The following is a 14228-nucleotide window of genomic DNA, read 5'->3' as shown; positions in this document are numbered from 1 at the left end:
CCTACTCAACCATCATACGCTATATCTGGAGGCAGAAACAGAAACTGCCCTTCTCATCTTAATTCTTGTAGACCTCTCTGCAGCCCTTCGATACAGTACACCGGTACTAAGCCTTCTACTGCACTTCCACCAGTACCACTTATCGACTGCCTGAGGGACATAGAGAACTGGCTGGACAGTAACCTTCTAAAAGAGCAAACAGAACTTTGGCCCGCTGTCAGTTGTTAAAAATGTTGATGAGTGTAGACTGGATGTGGATGGCTGCTCAGTGTCAGGAGTCAGCGTGGACTCCACTCTGTCCTTCCAACAACACATGAAGAACACACTAATAAACTGCGTTTTACCATCTTAAGAATGTCTTGAATGCCAATTTAAAGTTGTGCGTAGGGTGCGCGCAGTAGGTACGGCGTAGCATACGCACAGACGCGTCCCATTGCGCGTACCCTTCGCCGTCGCCTGACGCGCACCTCCTCAAAAATGTAACTACACGTCGCGACGACGCGGACCGCAAGATCGGTGATTGGTCGGCTTGGTAGCGTCGCATTTCCTCCTGCGCATTTCCCTCACTGTCTATGATTTCCACACGTACCATCTCCTCCGACGTGTTCTCTCATTTGTGCCTTTCAGTTTTAGTAATTTCACTAAAGTGAACTGTTTTTCCACCTCAATAAGCTCCAACTCCAACACGATCCGCTCTCTTTCAGTCGATATTGCTTGTAGTAACGTAGCCGCGAGGAATCTAAACACAGTGGACCGTTAAAACTCTCCGCCGCCAACTAGCGTTTCGGAGCAGTACTGCAGAGCAACAAGACCTGACCGCAGAAGTATAAACGCTCATAACGGCGTCGCATACGTGCGTAGCCAACGCCGGACATTACGGTGTACCCTCGACGCAGAAGTATAAATTGGCCTTTACTCACTTCAGTATGTACAGAACTCCACCCACCCACACCCACCCACACCCACCCACACCCACACCCACACCCACACCCACACCCACCCACACCCACACCCACCCACACCCACCCACACCCACCCACACCCACACCCACACCCACCCTCCCACACCCACATACATATACACCCACCCCCACCCACCCTCCCACACCCACCCCCACCCTCCCACACCCACCCTCCCACACCCACCCACACCCACATACATATACACCCACCCACACCCACCCACACCCACCCTGTCCTCTGTTTCTGACATGCTCTCCGCTTGGCACTGCTGTGGTTTGAAGATGAACCCACACTACACAGCATCCCACAGCCCAGAGCAGGAGGAAGATGACTCGTAGGAGCTGCCTGATGTTTCCATCCCAGCAGGGACTGCAATAAATGTGTTGGCTGCTACATGAGCGAATAATATGGTTTATTTTTAAGTGTGTTTATGCAGTGTGTTTCATAAGCACTTTATGAAGTAATAAAAAAAGCAAAGAATTGAATTGTGTGATGCCAAAGGTGAAGATGTGATCAAAGTGTGATGAATGCTCAAAAGAAATGATACAAGAGCAAATGGTGACATGTCAAAGTTTCAATGTCGTTTAATAAGACAATACATGAACCAGACTGAATCAAGTGGTTTTGGGGGGGGGGGGGGGGGTTGGCGGGCAGGTGGGAAAAAAATAAAGGAAAAAAAAAATAAAGAAAAAAAAAATAAACCAAAAAAAAAAAAATAATAAAAAAAAAAAATAAAAAAAAAAAAATAAAGAAAAAAAAATAAAGAAAAAAAAAAAATAAAAAAAAAAAACTTAAAAAAAAAAAAATAAAAAAAATTTTTCTGAGGAGTCAAGTCGTTAACCGTAGGTTAACGACTTAGGTTTTCCCCCAACGTTCCCTTTTTTAAGAAAATTATATATATATATAAGTATTACTCGACCAAAAAAAGCAAAAAAAAATCCAAAAGAACTTCGTTTTTCCAAGTATCCCAACCACTACACATTTTGAACATTTCAAACAAACCCCAATTAAGGGATTTGAATGAAATGTCCAAAATGCGTAGTGGTTGGGATACGTGGAAAAACAAAGTTCCTTTGGATTTTTTTTTGCTTTTTTTGGTCGAGTAATACTTTGGTACCTCTAGTGCAGTGGTTCTCGACTCTAGTCCTCTGCAAGTCTCCCTTACTTAACACACCAGATTCAGAAATGAGCTCAGGATCTGAATCAGTTGTGCACAGTAAGGAAGACTTGCAGACGACTAAAGTCGAGAACCACTGCACTAAAGGTACCAAGTTATTTTCGAGCAAAACAGGCCAAAAAACAAAAAAACAAAAAAAAAAATCCAAACAAAAAAAAATTTCCCTTCCCCAAGTATCCCAACCACTACACATTTTGATCATTTCAAACTAATCCCAGAGCAGGGATTTGAATGAAACGTCCAAAACATGTAGTGGTTGGGACACTTGGGATGGGAACTTTTTTGGATTTTTTTTTTTTTTGGCCTGTTTTGTTCGAAAATAACTTGTGGTACCTCTAGTGCATTGGTTCTCGACTCTAGTCTTCTGCATATGTCTCCCTTATTGAACACACCAGATTCACAAATGAGCTGAGGATCTGAATCAGTTGTGCACGATAAGGAACACACGCAGAGGACTGGAGTTGAGAACCACTGCACTACAAGTAGCAAAAACATTATTGGACAAATCATTCCTCAGAGACACCACCAAAAAAATACAAGACAAATCCCTCAAACAAACCATCCCAACCAACCACTACACATTTCGACCATCTCATTCAAATCCCAGTGCAGACTGCGGATTTCAATGACACGGCCCAAACGTTTAGTACTTGGCAAATGCGGGATGGTTTGCTCGAGACATTTTCTTCTGGTGTGACTCAGGAATGAGTTGGACAACAATCTTTTTGCTACCTGCAGTGCAGGAGTTCTCAACTCCAGTCCTCACGACCCACCGCTCTGCACGTCGTGCCAGTCTCCCTTATCGACACAGCCCATTCAGATCCTCAGCTCAAGTCTGAATCGGGTGTGTTCAATAAGGGACACTCACACAACACGCAGAGCGGCGGGTCGTGAGGACTGGAGTTGAGAACCACCGCACTAGAGGTACCAACAAAAGATCATTGTACAAGCCATTCCTCAGACGCACCACAAAAAGAGACACATCCCTCCAACAAAGCAGCCCAAACACTAAGCATTTTGGATATCTCATTCAAATCTCAGTGCAGACTGCAGATTTCAATGACAGGTCCAAAATGTTTACAAGTTCACAAACGTGGGATGGTTTGCTGGAGACATTTTCTTCTGGTGTGACTCAGGAATGACTTGCACAATAATCTTTGCTAGTGCTTCCAATCTTTCTTCCCTGTAGCCCAATCGCTATACTTGGGGATCAAACATTGGAAGCACTAGACCGCTTGTGTTCCCAGTCAAAAATTCACAGCCTTTGAATCCATTGCTACAATCAAAACCAAAGACAGCTTTTTCCCATTAGGATAGCTTTTGCATTTCTTTTACAAAGCGACTAATCAGCGTTACTGATCTGACCTTGCACAAACTCAGATCAATAACACCTCCTGTCACAAAGCAAATGCTAAAAGCCATCCCAATGGAAAGAAGACTGCTTAAAGCAATTTCCTCGAGGCTGCTCCTCCTCGACCAGGAGCACAAACGCACCCCGCTGCAAACTCACCTGGCTCCACTTCCTCTCGACGCTCAAGCAAAGTCCTGCAGAAACACAAAAACAAAGACCATTCAAACTACATGCCATCATGAACAAACAACTTCAGCTCCAACATTGACGTTCCGACAAGACGGTGTGCCGTCCGTACTCACCTAGCAGCTGCCGACAGGAACGTGTGCACTCCTGTGCGTCAGAATCCTCTTCCCTCTCGCATTCAACAAGCTTCAAACATTCATCAATAACACACAGACTTCTTCGCTTTTGTGATCTTTCACTTTATATTCAAATCAACACATGCCATTTACAATTGCACCACATACATCATTCCACATTGCATTTCGCAAGACTCAGAAACCTACACATACTGGGCTACACCTTACTAGTCAGCCTCTCAGAATACAAAATGCATACAAACAGAGCTACAAAAAAAATAAACACTCTTTAATCATTTACACACACATTGACACGTTAAGGCATCGGGTCACATCCCACACTGGGCCGTGAACGAGCGTTCACAGTAGTTGCACTCAAACACAGATTGTCACAGTAAAAACATCACATGCAGTGGCCGATGCAAGTCCACAAGAGTGCCATTTCAGACAAAGTCCACGATGTTGCATGGGTGGCTTAGTTGTGCGTTTTTTAAGAGTACTTTCCTCCCATGATCTCAAATCACAGTAGAGTCTTCACAGATCCACGTGGGATGAGGGTTTCACCGTCCTAGTGTGACCCGAGAACTTGACCCTTTTTCCTAGATGGCACATCAAACACAGAGAATGGAAAACAAATTCAATTACTCCTTTCATTACTTGTACCAATGTTTATCAACTAAACCTTTAGATGGAAAAGGTGAAGATGGAAGAAGTCAGAACATACACATGTTCTGACCTCTTCCATCTTCACTTTGCCTCAACAGAAACAGTACAGGAAGAAAAGGACCAAAGCTAGCTTACTCGGTCTGATCCTCAGAAGAGGACGGCAGCAGTGAGCAGTCGGGCGAAAACCGGACACGACGAACCCGGCTCGGGTGACCGTTGCGGTCGGCTTCCTTTTTACTGGTTTCAACGTTCCACGGCTAAAAACCCAGAGTTAAGAGAACTATTACGTTTGGAAGTGCTTGCACTTAACCTGCACATTTCAGCACTGTGGTGTGGTGTGGTGTGGCGTACCTCCACAGTGTCACGAGAGAGAGCGACGGCCAGCGGGCTGCTGTTGGGACATGCGTGGCAATACTGAATTGTGCTCAGACGACTCGTCTTCATTTCCGGCGGCAGGTCTGATGTCTCTAGGTCAAACACCTACATGCGTACAACAGACAATAAGACAGAACCAATGAGCACAAGCAAAAAAATCACCCAACACAGTACACTAATCTTTTCTGACAGCCCGAGTACTGAAAGAGAACGGTTCATTAAAGCTTCATTACCTTTCATTTGGCCTTAACAGCCGCCGGATACAAAAGAGCCCAGATTCGTCGTGAGCCTGAAGCTCCACAAGCTTCTCTCGAGAGCTCCTTTTAAACACCTAATGAGGACATGTATTGTGTCACATGAAACGGTCACATAAAACAGCACAGCGTCAGGACACAAACAGATATTTACCCGCAACGTCTCGTGGGGCCAGCAAGTGACAATCTTACTCGCATCTTTGGAGAAGCAAGCACGAAAGCCACTGAATGAGGCAGTCTGAGAGGGAGGGATACATACACCCAGTCCAGATAGAGCTGCCTGCCTGTAAACCTCGGAGCAAGCGGGCTGAGACAGAGCCGACTGCACCACGCCAGGAAACGGCCTCTGCTCCGGCTGATGTCCGCTCAGAGAGAGAGGAACTCCTGAAACTGCAGTCTCACCTCACTATTCTGTGTGGAAAACATCCTCAGCTAGACCGCTTTCAACAGCAACTTCACATCTTGGACCTTCACAAAAACAAACAGGATTAAACCTTACATTTCAATCAAATTAGAACATTCACTGACAAACCCACGTGTTGTGGGTTCAGAGATGCTTTGCTACATACCTCAGTTGTAACAAGGCGACTGCTGAGCGACTGTTGTGTTGCCTCTCCATCAGCTCCAGCCAGTCTGGCAATTCTCCTCTGATTTCAGCGAGGCATTTAAAGGCCCGAATGCATGAGATGCTGCTCTGTGATTGGCTAATTAGATCTGAGTTAACAAGCAGGTGTACCTAATCATGTGACAGGTTAGCGTATACCAATAACACACAGTTTCATCAAGGAACGCTACTTTTAGAACCGTTTCAAGTGGTACAACAGAATAAACAATGTTTCTGCACGCTGTGTGGACACAATTCTTTGATTAATATAGATCTGTTTATTTCAACACTTCTTTTTGTGAACATGCCTTTAGAATGGCAAGTATCAAATTGTGTATCAACCAAGGCAAAAATGAAAGCCATAAAGGAATAGTTCCAATACTGGCTTCTTATTGGTCAGCATAAAATCCACTAAATAGTGGCTCATATTTCTACATAGCAATGTTAAATCAAGCCAGGCACCATCTTTTATCAAGGGATAGTGTATCACAAATAAAATGTTACCCTCGACTTGGACCCAACCTGCACTTCTTAGTTAGGATCTTTTGAACAATTTGGGAAATCAGACAGTGGACAGCACCGACTGGAGTAACTCGCTACTTGGAAGTCAATGGGTGCCGTCAACTCGGTTTTCCAACGTTACTTTAACTGATATTTTGTGCATGAGGTTGAGTAAAAGCACATTTTCATTTTTTAAGTGAACTATCCCTTCAATGATAACATCTGCACCATACAACTGACTTTTTTCATATCTGATGTGATGTATATATTGGCCATGTTCACATCAATTCTGCACTCCTCCAACAACAGCTTCAAAACTCATCTATATCATTTTATCATCATGCAAATTAACATTATTTCTTTCATAGTTGACATATAGTACAAACACTCGTCACAGAACACAACTTCCATCAAAAGATGCTTTGTCAAAATGTATATCCCCTGTCTGGACAGAAGGCTCACTAGTGTCCTCTGTTCGTAACCGAACACGACGTCTTCTGGACGCTCTTCTTCCTCTGCACCTCATTCTGAACCTGCTCTGGAAACTGATGAAGATGATCCCGCACACATGGCAGACAAAAGCGTTTGGTGTAGAACAGACTGCACTCCTGTCATTGATGGAAAAACAAGATTATTGATGTGTTCAAATATACATTGTGATTGATTGCTTTCATATACACAATATATTAAGGACTGACTTTTTAGTTAACTCATCAATTCAATTCTTTTTTTGGCAGACAAAGAAGAAATGTTCCACGTAGTCACACACACGTACCGTTCCTACACACACCGTCTTACTGCACAGACAGCACTTGGATCCTAAAACGAGGAACTTCTCTCTCTCCGGGCAGAAAGGATCCTTCGTGCCGTAACATTCCTCCAAGAGCCTGCGGGACAAAGCGCATCTTAATCACTGACATCATTCAACCACACACGGAAAACCTATGCTCCTTTATGACAGTATTTACCTTTTTAGAGCTGTCTTAATTTACATCATTCACGACCCAATTCCATTTTTTTTTACTCTTACTCCAAACTCACATCCATAGTCTTGCACTGTAAATGTGTCAAATGTGCAATACAAATTCATAACACATTTCTATTTGCTGATAATTCCCATTTCTATGTTACATGTTACACAACCTAAGTAACTAAGTTAGAGGTTGAAAAAGTGGTCATGTCATTGAGGTCCTCAAGGGCTAAGGATATTTATGGTATGGATACACTCTTACTAAAAGAAATTAGTTCCTCAATAGTCAACCCTCTAACATACATCATTAATAAATCAATAAATCAAGGGATATTCCCTAGTTCTTGGAAACCAGCGGTTGTGGCTCCTATATTTAAGGGAGGTATTGGTTACCTTGTAATTATAGGCCCATTAGTGTCCTACCTACAATATCAAAGGTTTTTGAAAAAAATAGTGGCCAAACAAATTATTGATTATCTCAATAATAGTTCCTTCCAATTACATCCGATGCCATTTGGTTTTAGGGCAAATCACTCAACAGAAACTGCTATATGTTACTTTACAGAAAAAGTAAAAGCATTAATGGATAAAGGTGGGATGGTGGGGGCTGTATTTCTTGATTTACAGAAAGCATTTGATACTCTAAACCATAATAATCTTTTGCAAAACCTGTATGATTTTAACTTTTCTATACAATTTGTACATTTAATCAAATCTTACCTTTCTTCCCGTTCTCAATTAGTAAGAATTGATAATTTTAAATCTAATTTATTAGGTCTATCAACTGGTGTTCCACAAGGGTCCATATTGGGCCCAATACTCTTTAGCATGCATATTAATGATTTACCCAAGGAGTGTGAACAATGTAATATCTTAATGTATGCAGACGATACAGTCATCTTTACAAATGGTAAAAATGCAGAAGAGATTGCAAAAAAATTGACAGACGTTATGGTAAAAGTTACATCATGGCTTAATCAGAATTCTCTGAGGTTACATGTGGCAAAAACAGTTTGTATGTTCTTTTCTAAAGGACATAGATCTGATAAAAAACAGGACATTTTTATTTCAGGAGAAAGAGTACAAGTTGTTTTAGAATGTAAATATCTAGGGGTACATCTGGACTCCTATCTTGCTTTTAAAACTCACGTAAAAAAAAGTTTGCAAAAAGATTACATTTAACTTGGTTCATTTTAGGTTCATTAGAAATTGTTTATCAAATCAGGCAGCAAAGATATATTTCCATTCTATGATTCTTTCTCATGTCACATATTGTTTGACAAGCTGGTCAAACACACATTTGATAGTCCTAAAACCATTAGAATCACTACACAAACAAGCACTAAAAATTTTAGATAAAAAAGAATTTAGTTTTCATCACTGTCACATTTTAAATAAGTATAATCTGTTTAACTGGGAAAATCTCATCAAATTCAAAAATGTTTGTTTAGTTTATAGGATTATGCATGGTTTGGCTCCACCTCCTTTGGCAGATTTTATTACATCTAAATCTGTTGAAAACAGAATTACAAGAGGTGCAATTAGAGCGGATTGTATAATTCCACGTAGGAAAACATCGTTCGGTCAAGCTGTTTTCTCATACAAAGCTTCACATCAGTGGAATACAGTACCTCAACCAATTAGAGAGTGCACATCATTTAACTCTTTTAAGCTTAATTTTAAGAAATGGCTTCTACATAACCAACACTGTGAACATTAACACTGCTCCTCTATTATTATTATTATTATTATTACTAACCTTATTATTAATTTTATTATAGACCTATTCTTTCATACTTAATTAAATTATTTTTAATTTCTTTTTCTCTCTTTTTTTTTTTTTGGGTTTAATTGTATATCCAAAATTGTATATGTCTGTATATATATATACATTGTCTTTTTGTATACTTCTAGTTTCATGACTGTTGTATTGCTGTAATTTTTAACTCTTTTTTTTTTTCTAGTTAAGAGCCTAATAACATCTGGCAAAGGGACTACCAATGAAAACTAGCCTTTGGGCTAATTTGGGTACATTTACATTTAAGAATGTTTATTAATGTACACTGTCCCTTTTCTAAATAAATAAATAAATACATTACCTATTTATTTTTCCGTTTATCACAAAAATCTACATGCAAAAATAAAAACACCTCCATATTTCAATAAGCAGCACAACCATTCTCAGCTAATAATAATTACTAATATTTACTTTTCACCAAATCCACATTTAAGTTCTGCAAGATCTTGAACTGACAACTACAGTAATGGAGCTTTGCCTTCACAGGAAAACAAATGCCTATGTTTTATAATACATTCAATATTCACTCAATTCCATATTGGTATGTATAAGAGACTTCTTTCAAACAACCTTCCAGGCCTTACTGAGTATTTATGTATTTTTATTTATAATTTTTATTTTGGGGGTATATTATTATTATTATTATTACTAACCTGTATATCATATAAAAGAGTATAGAAATTATATATATATATATATATATATATATATATATATATATATATATATATATATATAACACCTTTTATTCTACATCTTTTATGTATTTTAATACATCATTTTAATACATCACTATTGAAAGATCCAGAATTTGACAGTTACTTCAAAAGAGAGTGGACATCCTTCCTTGAAATAAATGACTCTCCAAAGTCGTCAGCATCGCTGCTCTGGGAAACATGGAAAGTAGTTTTACGGGGGAAAATTATATCATATTCAGTACATAAAAAGAAAAAGGCGTATTACTTTGCGTATTTTACACGCAAATAATCAATCAGAAAGCATCTATAAAGAAATTACAGACAAAAAAATGTTGCTCAATGAAATAATAAACAAAAGAAACCAATTTCTGATTCACAGGCTCCGTCAAGAAACTTTTCACCATAGCAATAAATCTGGAAAATGTTTAGCTAGTCAAATTAAAAGAAATAAAGAAAGAACAGCTACAACCTCCATCAGAAACTCGCCAGGGAAGCTAACCAATTCACCAGTTGAGATAAACAGGACATTTCTACATTACTATACTAAACTATACTCATCCGATCTTGAGCCCAACCAAGAAGACATAACCCAATTCCTCGATAACATCATTCTACCAAAACTCAACATGGAACAAATAAACACTTCACTCCGCATTGAAAAGCATGCAAAATAATAAGGCACCAGGTCCAGATGGCTTCCCTGCTGAGTTCGACAAACATTTTTGGTCAACCTTATACCCACTATTTAGCAGAACAATAATAAAACACAATGCAAAGTTCCCTTCCCACATGAATACAGCACTTATATCACTCATTCCTAAACCTAACAAAGACCACACCTTCACATCTAACTATCATCCTATCTCACTCATAAATGTGGACGTAAAAATTATCAGCAAAGCATTTAGCCCATGGAATTGAACAAATTATTCCATATATAATCCATCCTGATCAGACTGGCTTCATGCATCTAATAACACCCGCAGATTATACAATTTCATGCACTACTCACACCCTCATTGCCACATTAGACGCCGAAAAAGCTTTTGACAGGGTCAACTGGAAATTTTTATTCACCACGTTACAAAAAATTCGGATTTGGAGAGTCATTTATTAACTGGATCAAGATATTATAATATACACGTCACCATCGGCCACAGTCACAACGAGCGGACTAACGTCACAAAGCTTCGCACTGCACAGGGGGACGAGGCAGGGATGTCCACTCTCTCCATCCCTACTTACCATTTTTATTGAACCTTTAGCAGCAACTATCCGTCCAAACCCAGCAATCAAAGCTATTGAAACACCACAACAAATACATCAAATCTCACTTTATGCAGATGATATCCTACTATATATACAAGAACCCCTAACATCTACTCAAGAAATAATCAAAACAATCCAGTCCTTCTCAAAAATAAACTGGAATAAATCCTCCATCCTCCCTTTACATAAAACCAAATGGGATGTGGCACCCCATCAATCACCAATACCTATTTGTCAGGATCACATCACTTACTTGGCCATTAAGATTTCCTGTCAGAGTTGGTAACACTCAACTTCACACCACTGCTAAAAAAATAGAAGACGATTTGCTCAGGTGCCTCGGCAGGATGGCAGCAATAAGAATGACTATTCTACCAAAAATGAATTACCTATTCTCAATGATTCCAACCCACCCCACACTCACCTGGTTTAAATCACTAGACTCCACTACAACTCGCTTCTACTGGCAAAATAAAACGCCAAGGATAAAACTCACTACACTTCAAAAGAGTAAGGTTCAAGGAGGACTAGAAGCACCAAATTTCCAATATTACTCAATGGCTAACCAACTGCAATACATATACAAATGGATTCACCCCACCCAATCTGATATTATATGGCTAGATATAGAACAATCACTATGCAAACAATTAAATATAGCTGACATACCGTTCCTCACCAAATCAATTAAACAACACACATGTTTTAAGGCAGTGACTATAGCCGCCACTCTGACAGCCTGGTGGAAATTTCACCAAATCACAAACTCTACACTAGCTCCATCTAACCTCACCCCACTGTGGAACAACCGTGACTTTATAAGCAATCAAAAAACATTGAATTTTCACACATGCGGAAAGGGGTATCGCCCACATCAAGCATATTTTCAAATCCAACACATTTAAACCATTTCCACAACTGGCTCAGGAGTATGGCATCGGGAACAACGAATTTCTAAAATACCTACAAATCAAATCTTCTGTCCTGGCAAAAATAAACATCAGAGATACAAATTTAGAACTTCCACCCGCAATATCAGACTTGGTCAACATTTCCTCTCAAAAGAAACTGCTCTCTCAAATATACAAAATTATCTCAAATCACCTTCAGACTATATACTTACCAATAATAAAATGGGAAAACGATCTTTCAGTAGCCCCTGATGCCAACTTCTGGACCCAAATCTGTAAAAACATCTATTTCATGTCCAAAAATGCCAATCTTCAGTTAATACAACACAAAATACTCCACAGAACACATTAGACAGGCAATAGATTAGGTAAAATGGGTTTCACATCAGAAGTTTGCACACATTGCAATCAAAATTCTACAGATACATACATCCATGCAACCTGGCACTGCACTCCAATCAAACACTTTTGGGAAGAGGTCACACAATTCCCTTTGCTTGCTGGGGGACCTCACAATAATCACTGACAAAACTATAAATTCTAAAATACTCCTCATAGCGCTAACCATCGGCAAGAAAACTATCCTCGTGAACTGTAAAACCAGAAATAAATTACACATTAACATTTGGAAAAATCTTATATAACAGACTTCATTGCAATGGAACTCGCATCTCCCCTTCATAATTACACATCTGAAACTGACCTCTGCCGTCCAACACTTTCTGACCTCTTACAGCTATGAATCCTCTCTCTGTTCTTACTCTGACTCCACCCACCTTCTGAACCAACCCACGAATATTTGTGCATTTTAGTTGTTTGAACTTGTTTCTATCATCATTGTTATTACTATCTTTACTGTCACTGTTATGATTACTATTTTCACTTTTATTTTATTTTTTTGTTGTTCCATTGTTGTAATTGCTGTTGTTGCTGTCTTTTGCTCTCACCGTTGTGATCACCACTGCCATCATCATTGTCATTTATTATTATTATCATCATCATCAATATTGCCATTGTCAATGCTGTAGAATTAGAATGTAGAACTAGAATTAGGAAGGTTGTCTTATATTATATTATCATATTTTATTTTGTACAGGATTGACAATGCCAATTGTTACATAGGAGGAAGGATGGAAATAAAAATCTACAAACACAATATGGGCAGTATGGTGGTAGTGGGATGCAAAAAGATGCAAAAGCCTCTAAATGCCATTTGAAATGTTCTTCTTTAATGATGATTTTTATCAAACTTGTATATTTAAGTTCAGTCATTTCACTTCCGAACTTAAATATACAAGTTTGATAAAAATCATCAATAAAGAAGAAAATTTCAAATGGCACTGTTTTTTTCTTACAAATTGTGAATGAACAGTAATATATGAATTTATGACAAGTGCGCCTCACCTTTGTCACAAAAGGTCGACTCACACACTTATAATAAATGAAATTTTCTTTTTTAGTGCTAAAAGTTCATCCTAAAACATTATTAGAACATATCGTTCAAAATGTATTATCAAAACCTTTTATAATCTTGACAAAACACATATTGTCAGAGAGGTCTGAGTCTCAAGGTTCCATATTTAGTATTTTGGATACAAATTTATTTGTCAATTCAATGGAATTGCTACTACGCCTAAACAAAATCTCATGGGAACTTCAGTTTTTTCTGATATCCACTTTACATTTGGAACACAACTTGGTTAGCTGTATAGCTTTCATTTTATAGTAAAACACATTTTGTACAATATTTATTTTATATTAAACCATATATATTGATAAATTATATTTCATTTACTGTAAATTATAACTTCCATAACTTTCCCATACATTCATTTTTTGAAGTGCTTTCACTTAAGTAATCTGCTGATTGTTTTCTTTATATTACAAAGCATTCTTCAATTACAACCATGTGAATAGTGCATTTGAATGTCAATTATCAAAAGGGGAGTGGGGGTGACAGGTAAAGGGTTAAAGCTTTACAACAAGTAACGTGACAAGACCAAATAACATAATTGTGTCAAATTAATTAGAGCAATGAGCGACTATTCTCTGCGCTAAGCAACTTGACAAATCCTTGTGTACTCACACTATTGCTCTGGTGTTTGGTGGCTTCTGCCCGTAGAAACTGTATGGGCTGGACAGCTCGCACAGCTCACAGGTGAACACGCCCAGCGCGGATCCTTCGCTCAAATCCATCCGCTCTAAAGTGCCGTCCTGTTGCAGCACAGTTCCTATTCCCCGTTTCTTTTACTGTCTATGGTTCAAACAAACCCTAGCAGCTACCCGTTTGTTTTGAACGACCACGCGTTCTCAAGGCACTCCATAGATCTGTAACGTCACTACGGCGCGTCAAACAGGACAAACTTTCCAGTTTTTACTTTACGCTTGC

General features: G+C 39.1%; 1 protein-coding gene across 1 annotated transcript; it reads right to left on the bottom strand.

Annotated features, from left to right (window-relative positions):
- Positions 1-3900: 3900 nt before the first annotated feature.
- Positions 3901-14182, bottom strand: cdpf1 (cysteine rich DPF motif domain containing 1). The gene is made up of 8 exons (XM_039668333.2): positions 13926-14182; positions 6969-7080; positions 5658-6801; positions 5243-5556; positions 5068-5165; positions 4811-4939; positions 4595-4716; positions 3901-4392 (listed from the first exon to the last, which is right to left on the bottom strand). The coding sequence occupies exons 1-3, from the start codon at positions 14033-14035 to the stop codon at positions 6655-6657; spliced, it is 369 nt and encodes a 122-aa protein (XP_039524267.2). The 5' UTR covers positions 14036-14182; the 3' UTR covers positions 3901-4392; positions 4595-4716; positions 4811-4939; positions 5068-5165; positions 5243-5556; positions 5658-6654.
- Positions 14183-14228: the final 46 nt, after the last annotated feature.

This window comes from Pimephales promelas, chromosome 24, assembly GCF_988280905.1.
Source record: "Pimephales promelas chromosome 24, fPimPro1.hap1.1, whole genome shotgun sequence".
NCBI lineage: Eukaryota > Metazoa > Chordata > Actinopteri > Cypriniformes > Leuciscidae > Pimephales > Pimephales promelas.
Note: the sequence above shows the minus strand (reverse complement) of the source record. Positions and strands in the feature narration are given on the sequence as shown.